The sequence below is a fragment of the Cricetulus griseus genome, chromosome 2, assembly GCF_003668045.3.
Source record: "Cricetulus griseus strain 17A/GY chromosome 2, alternate assembly CriGri-PICRH-1.0, whole genome shotgun sequence".
Taxonomy (NCBI): Eukaryota; Metazoa; Chordata; class Mammalia; order Rodentia; family Cricetidae; genus Cricetulus; species Cricetulus griseus.
Window position 1 is genome coordinate 122,758,359 of NC_048595.1, and position 26,658 is coordinate 122,785,016.

A 26,658-nucleotide genomic window follows, 5' to 3' on the forward strand; every position below is an offset into this window, starting at 1 on the left:
AGTTAGGGCTGGCTTGAAGCACACAGTGATATGATGGCCTTCGTACCATCATGCCTGACCCTAACACTTTTAATGTATAATTTTGGCTTTTGAATTCTTAAAGTTATCAATCAGATTTTTTAAAGGGGGATAGAAGAGTGAGAGGTGGGAAAAGCATAAAGAAAGGTGTCCATAAAGGTGGCAGAAGTCTGGAGAACATTTCTTATTTGATGACAACAATAATTCTGATTTAACTACGATGATATAAACAATAAACTCTGCTCCTAATTGAATAATCACAAAGAAAGCCCTAAGCAGAAGTAAAAAATTGTAAGGGGAAGTTTTGCTATTTTAACTTTCACAAACATTTGTCAGATATTAATTTCAGCCATGCTATTTATCGAGTATACACTAACAACTGCAATTATTCACAAATGTAGAGATGCAGCTTGTTCTCTGAAGAATGCTCGTTCATTGGCTGAAACTCTAAATACTCTTCGCTGTCATTGTCTGTATAATAACTACCTAAGAAACTGCACTTTCTCCTATAATAAGAAACTGGCTTTGCTGGTTAAAAAAATAAAACCATGCCATTTTTGAAGTCCTTTCTCTTATTAATTTCCTATATTCAAAAATGTAATTCAGGTTAGCTGCAGAATATCTATCATAAAACCTGTATTTAAAAGTGTTTCATCTATGAAGTGTTTGAAAGGAGGTCAGAAGTTTCCTTTTACAGAGGTGGATGGTAAATATCACAAGTCAGCAGCATCACTTCATGCAAAGCACAAGCAGAATGTAACTCAGCTCAATTTGCATGCAGGGGGTGACTCTCTGAAGTGGTATTAAGGGATGAACCAGGGTGGATTAATTTCCAGTCTTTGATATTCATTAACTCCAGCTTCAGAAAAAAAAAATACAAGGAGATGACACAATTACCCTCAGAGCTTCACCGGAGAGCAGCCGCTTTACAATTGGAAGTTCATAGTGCCATGCTAATTGATCAAGCAGGGGCACATACCTTTAACTGAAAGGGCTTAACTACTATTTGCTCCTAACTATAGTAATGGTGGTATTTGGAGATCGAAGTCTGCTTCACTTTGGAAATCCTTAGCAATCTAGTTATTGTTATTTAATTTTTTATGCCACTTGTCAATAAGTTTCAGTAATTTCTTGTCAAAGAGACTCATTCAGTTGCTAAAAGTAATGGTGATGAACGTAAAATGTCCATTTCATTTGAATTAAGCAGCATTTAGACTTACCTAAATTTTTGTTCACTGATTACACAACCTGTCAAAGGCAGATTCTTAGGGAAAAAATAACCTTCTGTAAAGGCAAAAGTCTTTCTATTAGAGGGCAATACAGAAATTATCACCAAGCTGCCTCAAATCTCCAATGAAAGTGCTCTGAAGGACTGGGAGGAGTGAGCTTGCTACGGGGCAGAAGTGATAACCAACATGAGGCTTATTTACCTCTGGAGCTTCAAAGATTTCTGGGTCCATGTGTAGGATGGGAGGAAAGAGAGCTACGAAGTCCCCCTTCCTCACATGGTAGCTGCTAGTCTCCAAGTTCAAAGTCATATCCTCTTCAACTTCCCGGATGATGGTGGAGTACGAGCACAGCCGCATGACCTCGAAGATGGTGCTTTCTGAAGGAAACAAACAACAGCTCTTGTAGCCTGAGTGCTGGGAGAAGCAATCTCTGTTGGCTGTTAGGACTCATTACCAACAATGTTGCCTGGTAGGAAAATAGTTTTGTCACACCCATTGAGACCCAAGAGAGTCAATGAGGCTGTGTACCTAAAGAACGTGGTGGCTTTGTCCCAACATCGTTAGATGATTCACAGGCAGGAGGTAGCTGTGCTGTCTATGGAGTGAGGAAAGGAGTGAGAAAGACTACTCACGAACATAGTCACATGAATCTATTACCACCCCCTCCCTTCCCAGCACACTACTGGAGGGTTACTGCACCAGTCTTTAGAGGAGCAAAGCCTTTAAAGCCAGGCTTAGCCACTCACCAGCACTTAGGCAGTTAACAGCAAAGTAATTGTAGTCGATGCACTTGGAGACAGCTTAACACTTAATTTCTCTTACACCAGCTGTAAATAAAATGAGTCAGCACTTGCTGGAAAATTTTCAAAGGAACACATTTTTATAGGATTCGGAGGAAAACCACATTTCTTTTTTTCTCACTATCCAGGGAGAATAACATTCACCATCATCATATCCTGGAAGATTCCAGAAGCCGAATGTCCTTGCTATCCCTGTGGCCTTCACCTTTTGCTCCTAGCACGACAGATTTTATGGCTAATTTCCGGCGATTTATCCTGGCAGTTTGAGGAGGAATTCCTTTGGGAATAATATGCATAATTTGCATAAATCATTCTGATAGCATGCATATCAGTGTGTAGCTCCTGTCTAGGGCTGCATCTCTCCCTTCATAATCAAAACTGACTGTGTTTCCACCAGCGTGAATGGATCCTGGAATATAAAGGTTGATTCTTTCTAATCAGCAATGTGAAAGAGCTCCAAATGGAGCTTCCCCCTTTCACATGGTAATAAATGATTGTGTTTATGACTTGCAATTTAGAAACCTCACACACACATACACATGTTCAGAGCCTGGTTTCTTGGTGCCGAGCACAATTCTGGCATAGCCAGTCCCCAGTTACTAGATTATTAAAGGCAGACCCATTAGTGGTGGCTTGTATACAGAAAAACAGAGAAATAAACATTACTTTGGTAAAATGTAAACCCATGAACAACTTGCACAGGGACATGAAGTAGCTTTGGGTGCCTTCTCCCAGGAGGTTTTTCCTTAAGCGTGCATTTGTCTAAAGAAATGAGGCTGCGGTCAGCTCTGTGTGGACAGTGTGGTTATTCAATGTGACGTATAGTGAGGCTGTGCATATTCTCTTAGACTGCCTTCGTTATTCTAATCAGGCAGAGTCAAATCGGTTTGCTGGTGATAAGGCTAGAAGAGAACTTTGGTTTTGGAACATGGACCCTACTGCAGATAGCCACAAGGCACCTGACACGACAAATTCGGCTGGCAAGACCCCAACAACCAACATTTCTATGGTGAAAATCCAGGATCCACTTCCCATGTCCTGCTGCTGGCCCTGTTGGACCAACAATAGCATAGCATCATTTTAACATGTGGTATGAAATAGTAGCTGACATATGTAATAGTCTGTACACACAGCAAGTCCAGTAGGGTGGGGGGAGAAGAAATACAAAAGCAAAATAATGCTTGGGGTGGCTGCTGTGACAGGGTAAGCATTTAACAGTCTGAATAACACGGTCATATCCGATTGGCTGGTGTGCTCTTGGGAAGCATGGCAGCTTGTGCCCACTGCAGTATCACAAATGACAATTGGGCAAGCATATCTTATGCAGAAGTTAATCACACTAATGGAGCTGAAAGTGTGGCTCAGCAGTCAGATCATAAGTGACAAATCTGTTTTACCTTCCAGTACCAGTTATGTGTGCAAGACGAGGTTGGCTGTTGCTCTGAGCGATCATGCCGATAATCATTAGGCGACAAAAGTAATGAGTTGTGTTATTATCGCCAGTGGAGAGGGTAGCTTATAGGGTCTGCAGTACAGCATCGGGACACAAAAGCCAACAGCATTTCTACCAGCCCCAGAATGAACATGGGCAGAACTATATGTTGAGAAGAATGACAATAGCACAATGAAAAAAAAAAAAAACCTGCAGCTTCTCCTTGTAGTTGTCATAGTTGAGCAGACACCAGCCAGTGCCATTGACAGACCAGCTGGGCCCTGGAAGGACTTCCATGCTACACCAGGAGGTACAGTAAATTATCCTGCACGGTAGAGCAACATCTGTTTCTGTGCTAGTGCCGAACAAACAAGGCAGTTTAAAACATACCAAGGGATAACCAAGCAACAAATGAACATGACCCTCATTTTTTTCCCCTTCCCTTCTTGCACATGAGATGCTAAACTTCATTGTGCAAGCATTCCATGAAAGAGAAGCCAGGTTTTTATTTGATAAGGTGTTGTCAGAGAGATTTTACATATTTCCAAAATGGAAAGAAAAAGCTTATAGTATTTTTATTCTTAGAATTGTCCCCCTTCTATCTTCATTTCTTTTATACTAAAGCTAGCACTTGGTTCTCAATTTGCTCTAGAATTAAAAAAAACAACTTTCCATATACTTATAAATATTCAGTCTTTAAACCTAATTTGCTATACTTAGTTCACATGCCTTCAAGCATTTGTCTTCCAATTCCCACTGAATAAATGCGTACTAATGAGAACTGGAGCAAGCTGCTGAGGCAAAGCTGGGTGACTGGGGTCTGGCCTGCCACCAGCTTGTGATAGGCGGGCAAATTGAGTTAAAATGAAAAGTCTTGTCAGCTAAAATTCAACATGGTAGCCAAACAGCAAGCTGTCAATCATCCATCCAAAACAAGGGACTATGGGTAATAAAAGGTCACTGTGAATCATTAGTGCACACGTGGCTTACATTTGGAAGTTAATTTTAATTAAACATGATCTCTATCTGTAAATGTTTTATAAAACTTACTGTGCAAAATGGATTGATAATTTATGCAAACATTTAGCAAGTAATAGGACCCTCTAATTATTAGACTGTATTGTAGAAAAATGACTATTGAGAATGCAAATATTTGGGGGATAGATTTGCACCAGGCATTGCAAGGTGCAAATAGCCATAGCTGTGGTTAGTTATAGCTGCTTGTATAACTGTTAAGAACTGAGTTTTACTGATGACCATCTACTAGACAATTGGGTCACAGAATTTTGATGATGAACTCACAGTTTTGAGCCTGAGATAACTTGTTTACCCAGATAGGATAAAGGAATTTCTTTTTTAAGATAGATGACTAATAAGATTAAAAGTCCCTTTTAAGTAGAGGGCTGGGCATGTGTTCATCTGTGATGTTTTACAATCTAACTGGAGGAAAAAGACAAATGAAGAGAATTTCTGGGAGAAAAATGCACATCTGCTTTGCCTTTGGAGGAATTCACAAGTGATTCCCATTTGCAGATTTTAAGTGCCCAAGCAGATCATGATAATCAATAAAGCCAGCTACAATGGAAACACAGATAAGCACATGCAGGTTTCTGCTTCATACTTAGGCCATGTCTGTATATGTGGAATGAATGTACTGTGACATGGCTGGACTGTTAATTTGGGTCATCTTAATGATCGGTGCAGGCTGGCGTACCATCTGATTAGCCATGGTGATCAGTGGATAGCAGTGATGGCAGGAGCGAAATGAGCAGCCAGCTCCACTATGGTCACTGGGGCTGAACACATGGATGGTCTTAAAAAGAAAATAGCTAGGAAAGGGAAGGGAATGGACATGAAAATGGTGTTCTCTAGAAGGCATGATGCAGTGCAGCTCAGCTGAGGATGCACACACACGCGCGCACACACACACACACACACACACTTGGGTGTCTTTATATAGCTTCTTTAGACAGATGAGAAAGTAAATAAGAATTTGTGATAATTGATATATTATTTGAAGGAAAGTCATAAATTTTTGGATCAACAATTGTGTATTTAAATAAAGTTAAAAATAAATCTGAATTGGTACAAATGCCTACCTTCACACTGCATTGCAGAAACAGGCTTTAGTTTCTGCTATTTTTGGTTTCTGCCATATATTTATACACATGTAAGCTAAACATACATATGCTCAACAAAACTTTGTTAAGGTCTAACTGTGCTCAACACACTGGGACACAGTGGCTAGAACATAGAAATGCAACAAGTGAATTTGACCTGCACTCATGCAGCAATCTGGGAATTCAAAATTGAAAAATACATATAGCAAAGAGGATCCTAAGATAGTACTTTAATGTGTACTATCATTCTCCCTCTCCCTCCCCCTTCTCCCTCCTCTCTCTCTCTCTCTCTCTCTCTCTCTCTCTCTCTCTCTCTCTCTCTCTGTGTGTGTGTGTGTGTGTCTGCCCACGTGATCAAATGTGCATATATGTGAAGGTCTGTCTACCTCATGGAAACCCAGAGATGGAACTCAGGTTGTCAGAGTTGAGGCAGGGGACTTTATTAACTGAGCACATTCACTGGTCCCCAAGCTATGCCATCAGCATAATCGGCATATGCATTATCTACCAGTTAACTGTTAGGAAAGCTCTTAACTCTTAGCATCTTGATTTTGCAATTTTCTTCTCAATGTACTTTCTTTTTTTAAGGTGTAAGCGGTGGGACTCAGACTTGCACATGTTAGGCAAGTGCTCAGTCCCTGCACTACGCACACAGTTCAAATAAGGTTTTCATGGATTTAAGTGTGTGTGTGTGTGTGTGTGTGTGTGTGTGTGTGTGTGTGTGTGTGTGTGTGTTGCTGGGGATTGAGCCCAAGGCCTTGAACATGTTGGGTAACTTCTCTATCACTTAGCTATAACTTGTCTTCCCTCCCTCCTTTCCCTCCTTCCCTCCTTTCCCTCCTCCCTCCTTCTCCCTCCCTCCCTCCCTCCCTCCCTCCCTCCCTCCTCCCTCCCTCCCTCTCTCTCTTCCTATTTCTTTGACAGGGTTAACCTTTCTAGTCCAAGCAGGCCTAGAACTCATGATCTTCCTGCCTTGCCTCTCAGGCTCTGGGATTACAGCTCATATGACATGCTTGACTGATATGTACAGTTTCTGAGTGTATAATGACAGTTTTCTGAAAGACTATTTTAGAGGAAAGGTATTTTTCACATTGAAATCAAGTTTTCTCCCCTTTAATTTCAACCTTTATAAAACATTCAGGCAGAAAAATCTAATCCTTCTTCCAAACTTTAACAACCCCTTAAATACATATACATACTTTATCATTTTCTTGTTGTGTATGGGTGGTGCTGGGTATCCAACCCAGGCTTTTGTACATGCTAGGCAAGCACTCTACTCCAGGCTGTACCTCAGGCTGCAGTAACCATTTTGTACTCTGTGTCAGAGAAGATATGACATCAGCCTTTTGACATGCTTGGTAAATTCAGAGAGTCAGTATGACTCTCACAATGTGCCAGAACTACAAGCACTGGTTTGTAGTGATATCCTATTTATCATATATTAAAGCTTGCCTGAGGATTCAGAAAGCAAAGTCAGCCACAAGCCATAGAAGCCAGGCACACACCTTTAATCCCAGCATCCATAAGTTAGGAGGTGGTGGTACACACCTTTAATACTAGGACTTGGGATTAAGAGATAGATGGATCTCTGTGAGTCCAAGGCCACCCAAATCTACACAAGAGTGAATCAGTCTAAAAGAGAATTATAGCTCACACATTTAATCCCAGCATTAGGAAAGTATAAGAGACAGAAGCAAGGTCTCAGGGAGGGATCTGTTTTCCAGCCACACTGAGGAGAGGTTACAGTCTGAGGCTTGGTGAAGAGCTCATGCATGGATCAGCTCTTTCAGCCTGAGCTAGAGGTGAGAGCTGGTGGACAGATACTTTGCTTTTCTGATATTCAGCTTGAAGTTTGAACCCCAATATCAGTCTCTGAGCCATTTACTAATTTGTGTTACACTGGTTGGGTGGAAGCAGATGAGGAGTTAAGTTTTGAAATAATTTAACCACTTATACTTTTTTGTTTGTTTGTTTTTCAAGACAGGGTTTCCTCTGTGGCTTTGGAGGCTGTCCTGGAACTAGCTCTTGTAGACCAGGCTGGTCTGGAACTCACAGAGATCCACTTGCCTCTGCCATCTGAGTGCTGGGATTAAAGGTGTGCACCACCAACGGCCGGCTCCTACTTATACTTTTGAAGGTTTCTGGTGTTGCACAGATTACCAGATTCTTAGGCTGCCTGTTAGACTCACCCAGGATTAGTTAAAAAAATAATGTCTCCATCCCAGATCAATGAAATTAGAACTACAACATTAACAAAACTGTTGAAATGAGAGGTGATGAACCCTGGCCACATATTAGAACCACCTGGGGGAGCTTTAAAAGCCATTACCCCTCACTTGAGAACAATAAAAGCAGACTCTCTGGGGACAGGATCATGCCTGAGTGTTCTTAAAACTCTCCTGATGACTCCAACCAACAATCAAGATGAGAGCTGCAACTTGAAGCTGGGTTTTGCTAAGAAGCCTCATCCCATTCTGTCCTGGTTTATTTTTTTATTTGGGTTTTTTGAGACAGGGTTTCTTTGTGTAGCCCTGCATGTCCTGGAACTCACCCTGTAGACCAGGCTGACCTTGAACTCACAGAGATCCTCCTGTCTCTGCCTCTGGAGTGCTGAGATTAAAGGCCTTTGTCACAGATGCCTGGCTTCTGGTTTACTTTTTTTTTTAACTTAAATTAAAACAATCTTATTTCACATAAGATCCTAGTTCCCTCTCCCTCCAATCCTCCTATGTCCCCTATCAACTCTCCCATCCCACCTCCCCATCCACTCCCCAGGGAGGGTGAGGCCTCAAATGGGAGATTATCAAAATCTGTCACATCATTTCAGGCAGGGCCTAGGCCTTCCTCCATGTATCTAGACTGAGAAAGAGAATCCTTCCATAAGGAATGGGCTCCTAAAATCCATGCACTAGGGATAAATACTGATTCCACTGCCAGAGGTCCAATGGACTGCCCTGGTCTCCCAACTGACACCCATGTTCAGTTCAGAGAGGCTGGTGTGAACCGATGCTGGTTCCCCAGCTGTCAGACTGAGGTCAACTTGCTCAGGTCAGCTGTTTCTGTGGATTTCCCCAGCATGGTCTTGACCCCCTTTGCTTATCACTCTTCCCTCTCTACAACTGGATTCCAGGAGTTAGGCTCAGTATTTAGCTGTGGATCTCTGCTTCTGCTTCCATCAGCTACTGGGTGAAGACTCTAGGATGGCATTTAAAGTAGTCATCAATCTCATTATAGAGTAAGGGTATTTAAGGTAGCCTCTCCACTATTGATTAGATTCTTAGTCGGGATCATCCTTGTGGATCCTTGGACATTTCCCTAGTGCCAGATTTCTCTTTAAACCTATAATGGCTCCCTCTATTCAGGTATTCTTTTCTTGCTCTCTTTCTGTATTTTTCCCTCGCCTCAGTCTTCCTGAACACATGATGAATTTGCTTTAATTAACATTATACCATTACTCTCTAATCTGCTTGTGTTTCCAACACACACTCCCTTCCTAAACCCCTTAGCTTTGCATTAAAATGCAAAATGGATAACTATTGAAGTCAGTGCTTTCCACTGATGTTTCCCTAATATTACACATAAAACTTTACTATCTGCTTCCCAAGTACCTCTTTCTTAGGTTAGGATTTTCCCACAGGAGACCAGGGCTGTAATGTAGCCAGAAAACATTTGCCTAGCCTATGCAGAGACCCTGAGCTCAATTACCAATACAACAAAAAAGAGAAGAAAAAAATTAACAACATGAAGTGAAACTCATTCATTCTGTGTTTTGTCTGGAGAATATTTTGGTAAACCTCAGAATTCCCCTCATTATCTACATTTCTAATTTTTCAACTACACATTTATTTTATAATATTTAATGCTGTATTTATACCTGACTGGTACATATTGCATAAAAATAGTGGTTGTTTCTCTAACAATTTTGCCTGAGGTGACGGTGACTATCATCAAGCATTAAAATCAATAGCTTGGTGTCATTTTTTCTTGGTTTACTACTATTTACATTCAGTTAGCATTTGGTTCTCTTTCTGGAAATTTCTACCCAGTGATCAAATGAAAATAATAAGAAAAGTAAGATCCACAAAGCACTAACACAATGTCTGGCATTTGTTGAGTTGAAATAATTGTTAATAGTTTTACAGTAGAAATATATAGCTGGGGGTAGAACACTTGCTTAGCTCTGGTTTAATCCCTTGTACCATCACCAACATTATTAATGTGTTTAACAACACATTATTAACCAAGCATCTTTTCCTGAACTTTAAACCTCTGTCAGTGTCGAGACTTTGATTGCCTGTCTCATTCTTGTTGACATTCACAATGTGGTAGCTGGCTTGTATTAATCTAGACTAAGAAAAACTTCCCTCCTTTCCGTGGGGGCAATGAAAAAAATCTTGGATTAGAGATATCTCATGAGATAGACATAGTGTTGGTCATAAAATCCAAGTGAAAATTCTATCTCTCTCATTCTGAGAAAATTCTCATTTGTAAAAAGAATGACAAAATGCAATATCAGCCACAGTCCCTCAGTGCACCTGGGTGAAGATCACATGAATTAACTACAAACTACTTTGAAATATTTAAAAAACTGATATGTTTAACATAGGCATATTATTTTTTTATTTTTTTGTTACAGACTTTAATTTTCCAACTAGTCCTTCTGTTTTGGTTGTCTCTGTCTCCACATTCCAACTACTCACAAGAAATAGGTTTAGACTTTGGCCAGGGATGCAGGTAGCCTGACTGCAGATCCGCAATTCTCAGCTCCTCCAAAACCACTTCCCTAGTCTTATCCCCAGCTTTGGAGCAGAACACCTGCTGCAGCCTCCCTTATCCCACCCCCTTCTCTAGTGGACTACACAGTTCTATCCCTCCAAACTTCCTTTTTATTACTAATTGCTTTATCCCAGCCAACACCTCCAACAGATATTGCCTGAAAACCCATAGGCCACTCCTGTAAAACAGGTAGGATAGCATAGGTTTTTACTGACCCTCCATTCCTCCAAGTCCAATCCCCCAGTCCCACCACTAGCTTTGTAGTAGACCTTCTGCTGTGGCTTCTCCTCATTATCGGTCTCCAGTCCCCAAGAGGCTAAGCAGATCCTGATGGAACAACCCACTTTCCCCCCACTTGTAGACTCATCCCTAAGTGTTAGCACTCAATACCCAGAAACACCTACAGTGATCACACCAGTCAGAACCCACAAGTATTTCATATTAGACAAAACACAGCCACCACACTCTCCTAAGAACCAGAGAGGACAACAGAAACCAAGATACAAATCAACCACCCAACAAAGACAAGATCAGGTATCAGCACCTACAATTACAGTCTTCCCAATCCCACATGCCTAGATACCAGTGTAAAAACACAATCAATAACAGCCAGGACAATATGTCTCCAAGACAACCAGGCAACCCTTCCACAGAAGGCTCTTATTGGTGCAACATAGCTGAAGGACAAGAAAAAGACCCTAAAAATAGCCTTTATGAATATCATAGTAATCTTTAAATCCAGGAAATATGGGACACTATGAAAAGATCAGATCTAAGAAAAATAGGAATAGATGTAGGGTAGGAGACTAAATATGGGTGGAGGCACAGAAAACATTTTCAACAAAATCACAGAAGATAGTTTCCCTAACCAAAGTACAAGAAGTGTACAAAACACCAAACAGACTAGACCAGAAAAGGAGAGCAGTTCTCAGAACTAAGTTCTTAGAACTAAGTATCTACTAAAATTAAACAAAAACAGTGCCAGGATAGGCTCCAAAGCTACACAGAGAAACCCTGTCTTAAAAAGCCAAAAAAAAAAAAAACAATCAAACAACAACAAACTTGGAGAGATCTCATACTAGTAATTGAACCATAAATCCAAAAGCTCAGAAACAAAAAGAAAAATATTGTACCCAGAAGGAGTAGACAGGAAGAAATAATCAAACTCAGGGCTGAGCTCAATAAAGTAGTAACAAACAAACCAACAATACAGTAAATCAATGAACAAAGAGTTGGTTCCTTGAGAAAATCGATAAGGTTGACAAACCTTACTCAAATTAACCAAAAGGAGAAGAAACAATTTCCAAATTAACAAAATTAAATGTGAAAAGGGAGACATATCAACAGACACAGAGTAAATCCAGAGAATCATAAGGACTCACTTTAAAATCTTGTATTTCACCAAATTGGAAAATAAAAAAGAAATGGATACTTTTCTCAATATACATCACTTACCAAAGTTAAATAAATATCAGATAAGCAAGTTAAACAGACCTATAACTCTTACTGAAATAGAAGCAGTCATTAAAAGCCTCACAACCAAAAGGACAAAAAAAAAAAAAAGCTCAGAGTCAAATGGTTTTAGTGCAGAATTCTACCAGATTTTCAAAGAAGAGTTAATGCCAATACTCTTCAAATTATTTCACAAAAGAGAAACAGAAGAATCATTGCTCAATTAATTTTAATAGACACAGTTATCCTGATACCCAAACTACATAAAGACCCCCCAAAAGAAAAAAAAATTACAGACCAATTTCCTTCATTAAAATAGATGAAAATAATCCTCAATAAAACAAGCTGAATTCAAGTAAACATCAAAAAGATCATGTATCATGACCAAATAAGCTTCATCTTAGATGTACAGGGATTATTCATCATATATAAATAGATAAATGTAATTCATCATATGAACAAACTGACAGGAATAATATCTAAATGACCATCTCATTCTATGCAGGAAGGCCTTTGACAAAATCCGACACCCCTTAAAGATAAAAGTCCTGGGGGAGACTAAGAATACAAAACAGAGGTGATTCACATCAGGCCCACAGCTAACATCCACTTAAAAGGAGACATGAGCAAAGCATTTCCACTAAAATCAGGAGAAAGACAAGGTCAACCACTCTCTTTTTAATTACATAATATAGTTCTTGAAGTCTAATCTAGAGCAATAGGACAACTGAAGGAGACCAAGAGGATACAAACTGGAAAGAAAGAAGTCAAGGTATGTAGTGACACTAAAAATACCACGAGGAACTCCTACAGCTAATAAACACTTTCAGCACAGCAGCAGGATACAAGACTAACTCAAAACAAACAAACAAAAAATCCCCAACAAACTACCACCACCAACAAACAGTAGCCTTCCCATATACAAATGACAAGCAGACCTTGAAGAAAACAACACTTTTTTCCTTTTTCTTTTTAGATACAGATTTTCTCTATATTGTTTGGAGCCTGTATTAGAACTCCCTCTGTAGACCAGGCTGGTCTCAAACTCACATCGATCTGCCTGCCTCTGCCTCCCCAGTGCTGGGATTAAATGTATGGGACACCAATGCCCGGCCAGAAAACAACACTTTTAACAATAGTAATAGTTATTTGATAATAACATGTTATTTAGTAATACTTACTATTCAGCAATAATAATTGCAACAAGTAATATAAAACATCTTGTGATAACTCTAATGAAGCAAGTGAAAGACTAATTATGACAAAAATTTTGAACACTGAAGAACGAACTAAAGATATCAGAAGATCGAAAGATCTCCAGTTCTTGTGGATTAATACAGTAAAATTGGACATCCTACCAAAAGCCTTCTAAATATTCAATGCAATCCTCATCAAAATTCCAACACAATTCTTCACAGAACCTTAAAGGACAACACTCAGTTTCATATGGAAAAAAAAAAAAAAAAAACAGGATAGCCAAAACAATGCTGAGAAACAAAAGAACTTCTGAAGGTATCACTATCCTTGATTTCAAGCTGAAGTACAGAGCTAAAATAATAAAAACCGCCTGCCTTTGTCATAAAAATAGACACATTAATCAATGGAATGAAATCACAGACCCAGAAATAGATCTACACACCTATGCACACCTGATTTTTGATAAAGAAGCCAGAAATACATAATGGAAAAAAAGAAACCATCTTCAACAAATAGTGCTAATTGATGTCTTCATGTAGAATAATACAAATAGATCCATATGTATTACCCTGCACAAAACTCAAGTAAAAATGGATCAAAGACATCAACATAAAAGCAGACACTCTGAACCTGATAGAAAAGAAAGTGGGAAATAGCTCTGACACATTGGCACTGGCTAAAGAGAGCACCAGTAGTGAGATAGTGAAGGCAATAAGGTTGAAAATAATTGGGACCTCATGAATCTGAAAAGCTTCTGTAAGGCAAAGGACAAAATGGGAGCTTTTATAGAATGGGAAAAGATTTTCACCAACTCCAGATCTGATAGGGGGATAATACCTAAAACATACAAAGAACTTAAGAACTAGACATCAACAAACTAAGCATTCCAATTTAAAAATGGGGTACATATCTAAACATAGAATTCTCAACTTAATCTTAAATGGCAGAGAAGCATTTAAGAAATATCCAACATCCTTATCCATCAGGGAAATGAACATCAAAACTACTTTCAGATTCCATCTTACACCTATCAGAATTGCTAAGATCAATAACACAAGTGATGTCTCATGCTGTTAAGGATATAGAGCAAGGGAGCACTCCTCCACTGCTGGTGGGAATGCCACTATGAAAGTCTATGTGGTGGTTCCTCAGAAGAATTGGGATTTCATCAACCTCAAGATCCAGCTCTACCACTTTTGGGCATATACCCCAAAGATGTCCCATCCTATCACAAGGACACTTGCTCAACTATATTCATGGCAGCTTTATTCATAATGGCAAGAAATTGGAACCTGAAGGTACTAAGATGTCCTTCAAACAAAGAATGGATAAAGAAAATGTGCTATATTTACATAATGGAGTATTAATCAGTTGTTAGAAAAAAGTTACATCATGAAATTTACAGGCAAATGGATGGAAAAAAATCACCCTGCAATAGGCAACTCAGACCCAGAAAGACAAACATATGCCTATGTATCCACTTACAAGTTGATATTAGCTGTTAAGTGAAAGACAACAACACTATAGTCTGCAGACCCAGATAAGTTAGATAAAGAGGAGAGGTCAAGGGAGTACTCAAGGATCTCTCTTGGAAGGAGAAATAGAATAGATTTTGTAAATGGACCAGAGGCAGGTGAGGATAGGAACAGGATGGATCAGGTGGGCAAGTGGGGTTGAAGGGAGAGAGTATGGGCAGGGGCTACTGGACTAGGTTGGAATTTAGGGGTTGATGTGGAAACCTAGTGCAGTGGAAACTTCCTGGGACCTATGAGGGTGACCCTACCAAGGACTCCTGAACAGACTACACTCTCAGTGGCGAGACTGGGACATCAACTCAGGCACAAAATCTAAGACCCACAACCTGTTCAACCTACAAAATACACTGGGACACTAGTGACTCAGACCTTGTGGTGGTGGCCAACCAATGATTAGTCTAACTTGAGACCCAAGCCACAAGAGGGAGCCCATGCCAGGAACTGAAAGCTGGATGGCTCAGAGATCTAAAGTAGAACCAAACACAATTGACTGACTGACTGACTGATTGACTGAATGAATGAATGAATGAATGAAGTCATTGAAATGATTCCTAATGATATTCTGCTATGCTCATAGATTGGTTCCTAGCTAAATCATCAGCAGAGAGCCTTCCTCAAGCAGCTGATGGGAGCAGATGCAGAGATCCAGTTTGTCTAACTCTCAATAGTGAGCTCTTATCTTCCTTGCATTAGTATTTTTCTTAGTCGTCCTCTATTGTATCATATTTATAAAGGCAATTTAAATTTTTTCAACCTACTTTTATAGATATTTACTAAATATTACTAGATGTATAATTTTAGTAAGGTTGTAATATGCAGAATCTTTAATAGGATATAAGTATGCAAACACAACATTATATTTTGATGGGGGGTGTCTTTCTGTATATTTGTTTCCCTTATTGGTTGATGAATAAAACACTGTTGGCCAATAAGGCAGGAAGACAGGCAGGACTAGGAGATGAGGAGAATTCTGGGAAAGGTAGCAAGAGAGATACCATGGAGAGACTGGGAGGATAGGACATGTTAGGAGTTCTCTGGTAAGATAAGGGCATGCAGTAATAAATAGATTAGTAGCTATGGGTTAATAATTAAGACAGAGCTAGCCAATAAGAAGCCCTAGTCATCAGCCAACAATTTTATAATTAATATAGTGCCTCTGCATGTTTATTTGGAGCAGTTGCAGGACCTGGAGGGAAAGAAATCACCAGCAACAGTATTATTTTTTTTAAAAGACAGAGTTAAAAGGTTTTAATGAACAATCCTCATTGGTAAAAGCACATACCTATCACCATGCCTCAAAACAGATTGTTATAAATTATTCCAACAGCCTATGACATTCGAGCTTGCCATCTCAAAACTGCTTTATAATTGGTGAGCTCATAAGCAAAGGCTCTGCAAAAACAAAAAAAGAACATCTTTTTCTGTACTCTCTGGAAACTTCCCTTCCTAGGCAGTAGGCAAAGCATTTACTGAATTACAACAACTTTTTCTTTCCTAGTAGGGATAAAGATTCTAGATACACCTTAAAAAATAATGTGCTCAAAACACATATAAACCCTTTCCTTATGGACACAAAAAAGCAAGCAGTGCACTCATGTCATGTGGTCCATGGAGGTGCTTAGCCAGCTGAGTGAGTCTTGCCTTTCCAGTCACTTTATGTTCTTCTGATGTGGGAAACTCTTGCTTGAACTACAACTAGACGTAGAGGATATGTGGTGTATCGTTGATCCATCGAAGTTTGATCCAATTTGACCAAACCTTTTATCCTGTATCATAAGTTCTTTCAGTAAATGACTCTGACCTCTGCTGGTCACTTGGGCAGCAGGGTAGCTGGCTGGCTATGGAAGGCACTGCTTTGGCACAGTTAAGACTTTGTGTTTTCTGACATCAGGTGGAGAGAGATTCCAAATTGGATATCTCCATTGGGTCCCTACCCTCAGAGCTCAGGGAACTCCTAGGAAGAGGTAGAGGAAGAATTTCAGCAGCCATAGGGGTCCAGGGCATGAAGAGAACACAAACCTACTAAGCAGCGTATATGGGGACAGAGACTGAAGTGCAATCGCAGGGCCTGCGGAGTTCTGTATGGGTCCTCTCTATATTTGTTGTGGTTGTTAGTATAGTGTTTTTGTTGGACTCTTAAAAGTGGGAATTGGGGTGTTCCCAGCTCTTTTGTCTGATTTTGTGACCCCCTTTACCCTAGTGAGTTGCCTCACTCAGCCCTAATACGAAGGCTTGTGCTACGTGTCATTGTAACTTGTTATGCAATTTTAGTTGATACTCCGGGGAGGCATGCTCTTTTCTTAATGGAAAGGGAGGAGGAGTGCATCTGGGGGAGAGGTGAGATTTAAGGCAACTTGGAGGAGTGGAGGGAGGGGAAACTTTGGTGAGGATGCAATGTATGATAGCAATGACAACAACAGATTTTGTTGTTTCTGTTCATTGATTGAGTATGGGAGAGCTGCAAATTTACAAGGGCACCACGGATGAGAGTTCCTAAGTCTAGCTGTGGACTGACATGGCCTAAATTAAAACATCAGAACATACCAATTCTGTTCAAATAAATCCAAGTGTTTCTTTCTTAACACTGCACTTTAAAAACAATCATTTGTTTAAATGACAGCTACTATAAATAGAGAGTTGATGCATTTCTAGCAAACTGTTAAAAGTAGTAATTATATACAGAATACAAACATATTCTTTGGAGTTCATTGCATTATATCCTGATCATCTGATTCTTAAAATGAAAGGGTAATTACCTGGATATATGGAATATGCAACCATAGAAACCAAATCAACTCAGAAGACACTACTTATCCAAGTATAACCAACCACTCATATTTGATGGGGGATGTCCTGTCTGTCTACTGTGAATATATGTTTCTCTTATTGGTTTAATAAAAGGCTGATTGGCCAGTATCCAGGCAGGAAGTATATGTGGGTCTACCAGAGTTGGAGAATGCTGGGAAGAGAGAGGCAGAGACAGAACTACCCAGAAGTTAGGATGCCAGGCATTTTTCCATAACCCAAGGCCACATGGAAATACTTAGATTAATAGAAATGGGCTAATAATCAATTAAGAGAGAGCTAGCCAAATAAGAAGCCTGAGCCATTGGCCAGCTTTGGGACCAGGCAGAACAGAAACTTCCATCTATACATATTTTACATAAATTTTGGGTATTTGTTCCCAAAGACTTCTGAAATTAAAAGAAAATAATATTAGCATTTTTATAATGATGAGAGTATTTCCTCCTTCAAAGAAATATGAAATTCCTTTCATAATTCACATTACAGGTAACACAACTTTCATAATTGACTACAGCATAAATCACAGAGGCTGCTGTTGCCCTGGCCAGTGGGATCCACATTTGTAACATTTGGACCTGTCTTATTAGTGCCAAGAAGCAGGTTAACTGTTATCAAAACTATTAGAACCTAATATCTCAGAATTGGCCAAGATGGGATGTGCAGGTTTATTTTATACACAAAAAATTGAGGCCAACACAGGCCTCAAGATATGCAAAAGGCTAAACCAAAGCTTTGCAATTATTTTGGGAGAAAATTTTGTATGCCTATTAAGTCATTTGATTCTAAGCATCTTTTGGCTTGCTGATGTTCCTCAAACATTGCTATCCTGTCCTGACAAGAAAGGGATTCCATGGCTGAACAGGAAAATATTTCAGAGGGGCATCTTGTGTGTAAAAAGTACTTACTCTTCCTTAAAATGGTGTGTGTATTTTCAGGCACAGGTCATGGTGTTTCATATGCTGTGGAGTACATAGTGCTTAAGTTAAAACCTTTTCATTGTAGGTCAATTGTTTAAACATGCAAAGAGAAACTCAAATAACCAAGGAAATAGAAAACACATAAACAATGCATTTGTTCAATGAAACTGAAAATACTATATCCTCAAGAACTCATGTGACACAATAAATAAAAGACTCATAGACTGATATTGGGGTTCAAGCTGCAAGCTGGAGATCAGAAATGAGAAGCAGTCATCCACTAGCTCTTACTTCTACCTCAGACTGAAAAGTGATCCTGGCTCTACCAACCTCAGACTAAAATCCCAGACTTCTATACTCTCTTCAACATGACTGGAGAATCCTGAGACTGAATATCCACTCTGAGGCCTTGATCCTGTCTTATATACCTCCCAGGTGTTGAGATCAAAGGCATGAGCTCTGTTAATTTTCATTCTTGTGTAGGCCATGGTGGCCTTGAACTAACAGAGATCCATCTACCTCTTAATCCTGAGTCCTGGGATTAAAGGTGTGTACCACCGCTGCCTGATCTCTGTAGCTTGAGGCTGACTTTACTTTCTAAATCCTCAGGCGAGCTTTAATAAATCACAAATAATATATCACCACAAATGCCATAGGATGAGAAAGAAATACAAAGGGAATTGACATGTGTTGGTTCAGATTTTAACTTTAGGAATATGAGTTCCCTACATAACGGTAACATGCAGCCTGCTCCAGCTCAGGAAATGGAACTGCAATTGCTGCAGATCAAGGAATGGTTCAAGTCAGGTGTAAGGCTGACTGAGAAAAAGCAAAACAAAAAAAGGGGTGGTAAGTGGAGAAAAAGCAAAAGCAACCAGCTTCTATGGGCCTCAGATATATTTGAAATATTTTTCATTTTTATTTACTAAATCAGCAATATTTTTTAAAATACCAATGTTTAAAGGAAGCACTCTATAGCTGTTTTGTTTCCTTCCATTTCCCTTGCCTCACCCACACCCCTCCCTTCATTTATCCCTCCATTCTTTCCATCCTTTCTTTGCCTCTCACCTTTCTCTTGGCATGTTGAAACCATTGACCTACAATGAAAGGGTTTTAACTTAAGCACCATGTACTCCACACCATATAAAACACCATGACCTATACCTGAAAATGCTGATGCCATTTTAAGGAAGAGCAAGTACTTTTTGCACAAAAGATGCCCCTCTGAAATATTTTCCTGTTCAGCCATGGAATCCTTTTCTTGTCAAGACAGGACAACAGTGTTTGGGGAGCATCAGCAAGCCAACAGATGCTTAGAATCAAATGACTTAATAGGCATACACAATTCCTACCCCCCCCAAATAATTGCAAAGCTTTGCTTTAGCCCTTTGCATACCTTGCATAGTTAATTAGCTAGGCCTTAATGTTTACATGCAATGAGAGTATCTACAGCTATAAACTACATAATTTATAATTGATGTAAATGGGTGTTATTATGTCAATTAGGCAGCTGTGTCCTCCACCTCTTGGTAAACAGCTATGAGTGATAAACTGAGTTTGCAGAGAGCTACCTTCTTCTCTTCATAACAGATAAAAATAAATTACCCAGGCCGACCAAGCTGTCCAATTGTTCTCTGTTGAAGTGGATGGAAAATCCGGGCCCTTTCTTTTGACCTGTTGACTGAAGGAGGCTGTCAATTTCTTCACGAAGTGCTTCCATACATTCAGGGTGTCTAAGAAGATAATACATTGCCCAGAACATAGCTGGAATGGTGTTTCCCATGGAAGCCCAGAGAAAGCCAAGATGATGTCCTGGGAGAAAATAAGTGAAAAGGAAGATTAATAGCGTTTATTACACTGATTAGATTTGCAGTGTGCTAATTAAAAGATGTTAGGACACAGACCCAGCCAAGGATCAGTGCATGCTAATGAGAACCAATAGGCTTCTGAAGTCTAATTTTCTGCCTAATGAGAATAGTTTAAAATGTAATGTGTGTTGGGGGGCAGAAAGGTGGGGGATGAGATAAGGGGAGTAAATGCCGCTTAGTTATACTCTTTCTCATTATCATCATTAAGTATCTTGTTTTACCACCTCAGCAAAAAAAAAAAAAAATCAATTATCACAGAGGGTTGTTTCAGAGTAAAACATTTTATCACTAGCCAATTAGAAATAGCATAAAAAATTTCAAGGTCGCCATTTTTCTTTTTATCTCAAAGGTCTCCTGTAAATTATTTTATTTTAGTGAGTAATCATTCAGAAATTTCTTACCTCCTATTTCAAAGTCTTCAGGCAGATAGTGTTTCTCCAGAACACTGTGCCTTTCCTTAATAATTTCTGACCACCCTTGCATCTGAGCCAGTTTTTCTGGCATAAGGTGTTTTATAACTTTCATCTGCGCAGCTTTCGCATGTTTTAGAAGTGGAATTGGTAAATCAGATATTAGGTACGGGAACATTTCATCATATTTTAAAAAATCATCTCTTAGCTCACTGATAAGTTTTTTCCTGTTACCAGCAAGAGTTTTTCCATAAATAACTGAAAATGTGGTCTCAAATATCAGTGAGGCACAGAATCCAAACAGACTTGCCGTATTCCAATCTGTGGTTTTTAGTAGCTGGAACTCAAATATTTCTTTTAGTTGTTGGTTCGCGCATTCCAGGAGACCGTCTAAAGGTTTGCCTTGCAAAAGCAGATAGTGCCTGTGAAGATCTTCATTAAGGTCATCATCAGTCGCGAACTTCTTAATGCCAAAGGCTTTTGCTGATAACTGTCTGCTGAACTTCCAAAAGTTCAATTGTTTGGGGTTTTTCATTATGACATGGTACTGGAAAGGGTCCAGAATAAACGTGGTATACCTCCCTTAAAAAAAAGAAGAAGAACATAGTTTATTTGATAGCAAAACAAAACACATATCTGAAGTATGAAATATGTAAAACAAAATTGGAGACTTCATCAAGGAGTCAATAGTTTTTGGAGACTTCATCAAGGAGTTAATAGTTTTATCACAGGTATTTAACAGGCATCCATTCCACTCAAAGGCCAGTTCTCTCCCCCTTTGAAAATGAAAGGCAATGTGAAACATCTCTGGAAGCTCCGAGGTAAATTTCTTGAAGTTCTAAACTTCACCTCTCACTGTGGCCTGTCTCTCAAAACTGACATAAACTTTACAGAGTTCCTTGCCAAAGCCCTGCATTCCTCAGGTGAGAGAACCGGGTACTGCTCAACAGCGGGCAGTGAGGTCTTTTTCTTGCCCTTCACTGATCCTCACTCAGCTCAGCTTTCTCATTGCAGTACTGCTTTAAGATTCCTTCTGATTCCAACTATTGGATGCACTAAGCAGCAGTTATGTCTTTGTGTGTGTGTGTGAGAACTAGATAAATCGGTTTCTTTTTAAATAAAATTGTATTTAAATTAAAAAAATGTTATTTTACATATCAATCCCAGTTCCCTCTCCCTCCTGTCCTCCCATGTCCCCCACCAAAACCCCCATTCCATCCCCCATCCACTCCCCAGGGAGTGTGAGGCCTCCCATGGGGGAATCATCAAAATCTATCACATTATTTGTGACAGAACCTAGGCCCTCCCCTAGGTCCTGTATCTAAGCTGAGAGAGTGTCTATCCCTCCATAGGGAATGGACTTCCAAAGTCATCGCACTAGGGATAAATACTGATCCACTGCCAGAGGCCCCATACACTGCCCAGGCCTCCTAACTGACACCCACGTTCAGGGGGCCTGGTTCAGTCTTATGTTGGTTCCCCAGCTGTCAGAATGGGTCCATGAGCTCCCACTTGCTCAGGTCAGCTGTTTCTGTGGGTTTCTCCAGCATGATCTTGACCCGTTTGCTCACCCCTCCTCCCTCTCTACAACTGGACTCCAGGAGTTTGGCTCAGTGCTTACCTGTGGATCTCTGCTTTCCATCAGTTACTGGGTTTCCTTCCTAAAAACACCCGTAACATTGGGATAATCCCTCAGTGTCTATGTTCAGCTGTTAATGTCTGTGCTCTATTTTCTCTGTTTCTGCCTGCCTGCCTGTCTCTGTGCTCTCTGTGTGTAGTTTTCTTTCTTAGATGAAGAACTGCCTTCCCTTTGTGACTTTCTGTAATTCCAAATGTGTTACATAACTTGATCAGTTTGGTACAAGAGAGTTTAGATAAAGATTTGGAATCATTGTCAACCAAATCCTAGAGGCAGCATAAATGTGATTTTTGTTTGGCAATTTATTAAAAATACAGCTTAAGTGCTAAATATCTATGTGCACTATAAATGATGTGATTCATTTTCCTTACAGTGATTTATATCAACTCCATTTTCTCTTGATTCATTTAACAGGGCAAGGCAAGACAGAAGCCAGGGGTAGTGGGGAGGTGGCCATTCACTTTGGTTAGATACTAGCACTGCCTTCTACAAACTAAGCAGAGTTTTGTTTTCATTCTTTCTGTGTTTCACTTCAGGGACTGCAGAAAGGACCACATTGGATTTGGGCACTTTAAATCACTTGCTTTACCATTATGACTTAATTAAAATTGCCAGCATCTGTCTGACAAATAATCGGGAGTGCGGGAGTCAATTTTTTCATTTTTCAAAACAGATAGTATTAGGCAAAGCTATGTATTTTCACAGGTGAGGATTCATTCATGCTTCTTCCCAAATGAAGGAGTTTGTTAAACATTAATAGTTTTTTTAAAATTAGTATCCAAAATTCAGAGTGTATGTATACCAAGTTTAATTTGTAAATCACAATCTTTGGGCAATATTTTGAATTTTAAATCATTTTTTATATTCATCTAAATCCAAAAAGAAATAAAATGTATCAGCCCAGGCACTATCAGCTGCTATAACTTGGCCTTTGAGGCAGAGGCTGGATAAACACGTGATTTTTTGCTGTCTGAAGTCATTAGAAATAGACACATTCTTAATATTTCTCTTTCTCTCTTTCCTATCTTTCTCTCCTCACTATGTCTCTCCTTTTATTTTTCTCCCTTCCTCTTTACCTTCCCCTATCAGAAGAAAATATCAGGTTCATTTCAGATGAAAATATAAACAGGGAATGTGAAATAATTGGTTAAAGTCAACAAACAAATTTAATCTGCTGTAACACTTGATTGTGTGTGTGCTGTATTGTGTGTAGGCGCACAAGTGCTCTGGGTGTACATGTGCCACAGTGTGCTTGGAAAGCCAGAGGACAACTTGTAGAAGTTGCTTTTCACCGTTACCTTGTTGCTTCTGCTATTGTGTTATGTACCCAAGGCTGATTGTGCAGTGAGCTTTCAGGCAATTTTCTTTTCTTTGCCTCCCAGTGGTGTGTGTGTGTGTGTGTGTGTGTGTGTGTGTGTGTGTGTGTGTGTGTGTGTGTGTGTGATGATGTTGAGATCACAGATGTGCAGAACTGTAACCAAATCCAACTGGGGATCCAACTCAGTGATGGTACTGCAACCACCACTTTTACCACTTTGAACAGGTGTGTGTGTGTGTGTGTGTGTGTGTGTGTGTGTAAGTGTGTGTTGTAGGCATGTCTTGTGGGTGTGTGCCTGTATATATGCAAGTCCATGTGAACATGGAGTGCAGAAACAAATACCAGCTGTCTCCCAGTCACTCTCCATCTTACTTTTTGAGCCAATATCTCTCACTGGATCTGAGGCTCATCATTTCAGCTAGGCTGAATGGCAAGTGAGCTCCAGGAATCCACCTGTCTCTGCACACTTAAGGACACACTTCTCCATCCCTGGCTTTTACATTGGTGCAGGGGGGAAGGGGATCCAAACACCAGGTTCTTAATGCTTGTGTATCTGGCAGGGTACCAAATGAGCAGCCTCCCAGCCTTTATAATAAGTTCTTTAAGGGACCCTCATGGAGAAGTTCAAACTAACTTTTCTCTCTAGGATCCACAACTTTTCTGACTTATTCCGATTTTAAACTTCTTCCCTAACATGACATTACTTACTTGCCTTTTACCTTACATCCTTCTGAAGGAGATGAGGATCACTTTAAAACTGGACATTTTGGTTTTCTGACCATACTTTTCAAGTAGGTTTGGAAGTACCAATAACCCTGGAGATTTTAGCTGGTTTTCCAACTTTTAATCTTCAGTATAAACAATTTAAGCTAAGTTTTCCAAAATTAATATTAATTTAAACCATCTGTCCACCATCTGCTAATGTGAGATGCAAAACTAGAGTTTCTTTGTGTTCTGTAATCAGACAGTTAGGAAAATACATATACATTTATGAAATGAATTTAAATTTCCTAACAAAGAAATTTTTCTGAAAAGTTATCTTGAAGGCTATGAATGCTCAGAGAGAAATTAACTTTTGCTCAGTGTGATTTTTATGTAAATGGATGCCAAGTGTCAACAGGCATGTCACCTAGTTCACAGAGGTACCAACATAAAAACAATACCCTTTGCCATATTTTCAAGAGAGGAGAATGTTGCTGGAAATGGATATAAGATATTGATTTTAAGAATTTCAGAGTTTGCATTTGTCTAAAATGTAAATGTCAAAATGAGGTCCATGTTTGAAAAGATATAGTATAAAGTAATTTTTCTGCCCATTAGGTTAGAAATGGGGCCGACAATTTAAATATTTTCCTTGCCAATTATTTTATTTTTTCTTCCCCTTTATGGAGCAGACTTTGATTATTAATCCTATCATTCTTAGATAACCCACAAGGCTTTCCAAAACCAATACACCTTTTTCTTTCTTTATATTATTTACTTAGGAAGCTAATGCTACAAAATTCAAAATAGTTTGATAGAAATGTTTTTAAATATAAACTTAATTACCTTGAAGTCTTATACACAAGAAATCTGACTTTTAGATAATAAGAGAGTTTTGCTGTTTTTATGTTGATTTGGTACCAAGTAGACATAGGCCTGGGAATTCAAGTCAGTTGCTTAATGAGCTTAATAAAATATAAAAAAAAGCTGATTCCAAATAAGTTTTCTAAAATTATAAGATCTTAATCTCCTTGTGTAGGTAATCCTCTGGCAGGTTTAGGGTTGAATGTCACCCTGTGAGCATCAGCAGGGAAGCTGAATTTGATTTGCTGAGAATGGCCGATATTGTGTGCTGACTCCCCTTTATTATGGAGATTTCCCTAACAATTGACAATGATGTACAGTAGAGTTTCTCTGGGGTGACATTTAGGGAAAATGATTCCATTGCACTAACACACAAAAACCAGCAAGAAAACTGTTTTCTGGGGCAGGTCAGGGATTTATGTGGTTTCTCATGGAAGGCTGTACCTTTTAATTCCTTTATTAAGGTGACAATTGTGTCCCATGAGACTTTTGGAGATGACAATCATTTGCACATTCCACACACACACACAAAAACCCCACTCACTCACTAAAGACATACGACAAGGACAAGGGTGGATGACTTTGTCTTTCATTTTTTAAATGAGCTATATCACAAACTGATTATCAAAAGTGAGTATTCACAAGCCTTTTCAATAGGGATGTATTCAAACTAATGCAAGACATAAAGCAGGGGTGTGGGGAGGAGGGGGAGTAGGGGCAGGCAGCAGAACCTATTTAGTGGTGGCTGTTCATTACCAAGTTCAAAAACATAATGATGGCTAAATTATTTAGCCAGTCAGTGTTTAAGTCTATATTAGACTTCTTAGAATTTAAGATTAAGATATGATATATGAGCAGGGATTGTTTGATTTTGTTTGGTTTGTATGTGTGTATGTATTTATGTGTGCATATGCACTCATGTGTGCTTGTGAACAATAGAGATTAACCACAGTTGCTGTTGCTCAGGTGCTGCCTACCTTGTTTTGTTTTGTTTTGTTTTTAAGAAAGGGTCTCTCACCATTACTTGTGGTTAGCTGCCTGGGGTTGGCTAACTGGACAGGGAGCCCATAGATCCCTTTGTCTCATCTTTCCCAGAATTAGGATTTTAAGTACATAGTACCATGCAGCAAGCACTTTACCAACTGACCTGTTTTCACAGGCTTCCTCTTTTATAAAATAAAGGTTTGTTTTTACATGGGTGTTGCTGGTTGGCATCAAACTCAAAAACCTTTTACCTAAAACTCCCAAGAGCTGAATAAAAACCATCCAAACAGTCTACAAGTTATTGTTGAAACATTTTAGGCAACTTTTGTATAAGGTCCTAAAAAGAGAAAGATGGAAGTTCTAATAATTTTTGTAATGCTCACTGGAAACTTTAAATTACATTTTTAAGGTTATTTTTTTAAAGAAGTCTTTGCTTCACAGCTTTAGTTTAGCGCCAAGTGCAACTAGAGATGAAGCACTGGGCACAGCCTTTATCTACCTAAAAGAATTTCATCAACCCTAAGATGTCAGGGATTTTCCCCATCAGACATTTATTATGAATAAATCAGCACAGAGCTCGGGACTAAATTGA

At 39.3% G+C, this 26,658-nt stretch overlaps 1 protein-coding gene across 4 annotated transcripts in view; it reads right to left on the reverse strand.

Annotated features, from left to right (window-relative positions):
- The window catches only part of LOC100754734 (cytochrome P450 7B1), a 155,815-nt gene that overhangs the window by 8,613 nt on the left and 120,544 nt on the right, over positions 1-26,658 (reverse strand). For all 4 annotated transcript variants that reach the window (XM_027403483.2, XM_035439955.1, XM_035439956.1 and 1 more), the window contains 3 exons: positions 20,551-21,141; positions 19,887-20,093; positions 1,449-1,624 (listed from right to left, as the gene is read on the reverse strand). In XM_027403483.2, the coding sequence (XP_027259284.1) occupies positions 1,449-1,624; positions 19,887-20,093; positions 20,551-21,141 (974 nt within the window). The remainder of the gene's footprint in view (positions 1-1,448; positions 1,625-19,886; positions 20,094-20,550; positions 21,142-26,658) is intronic.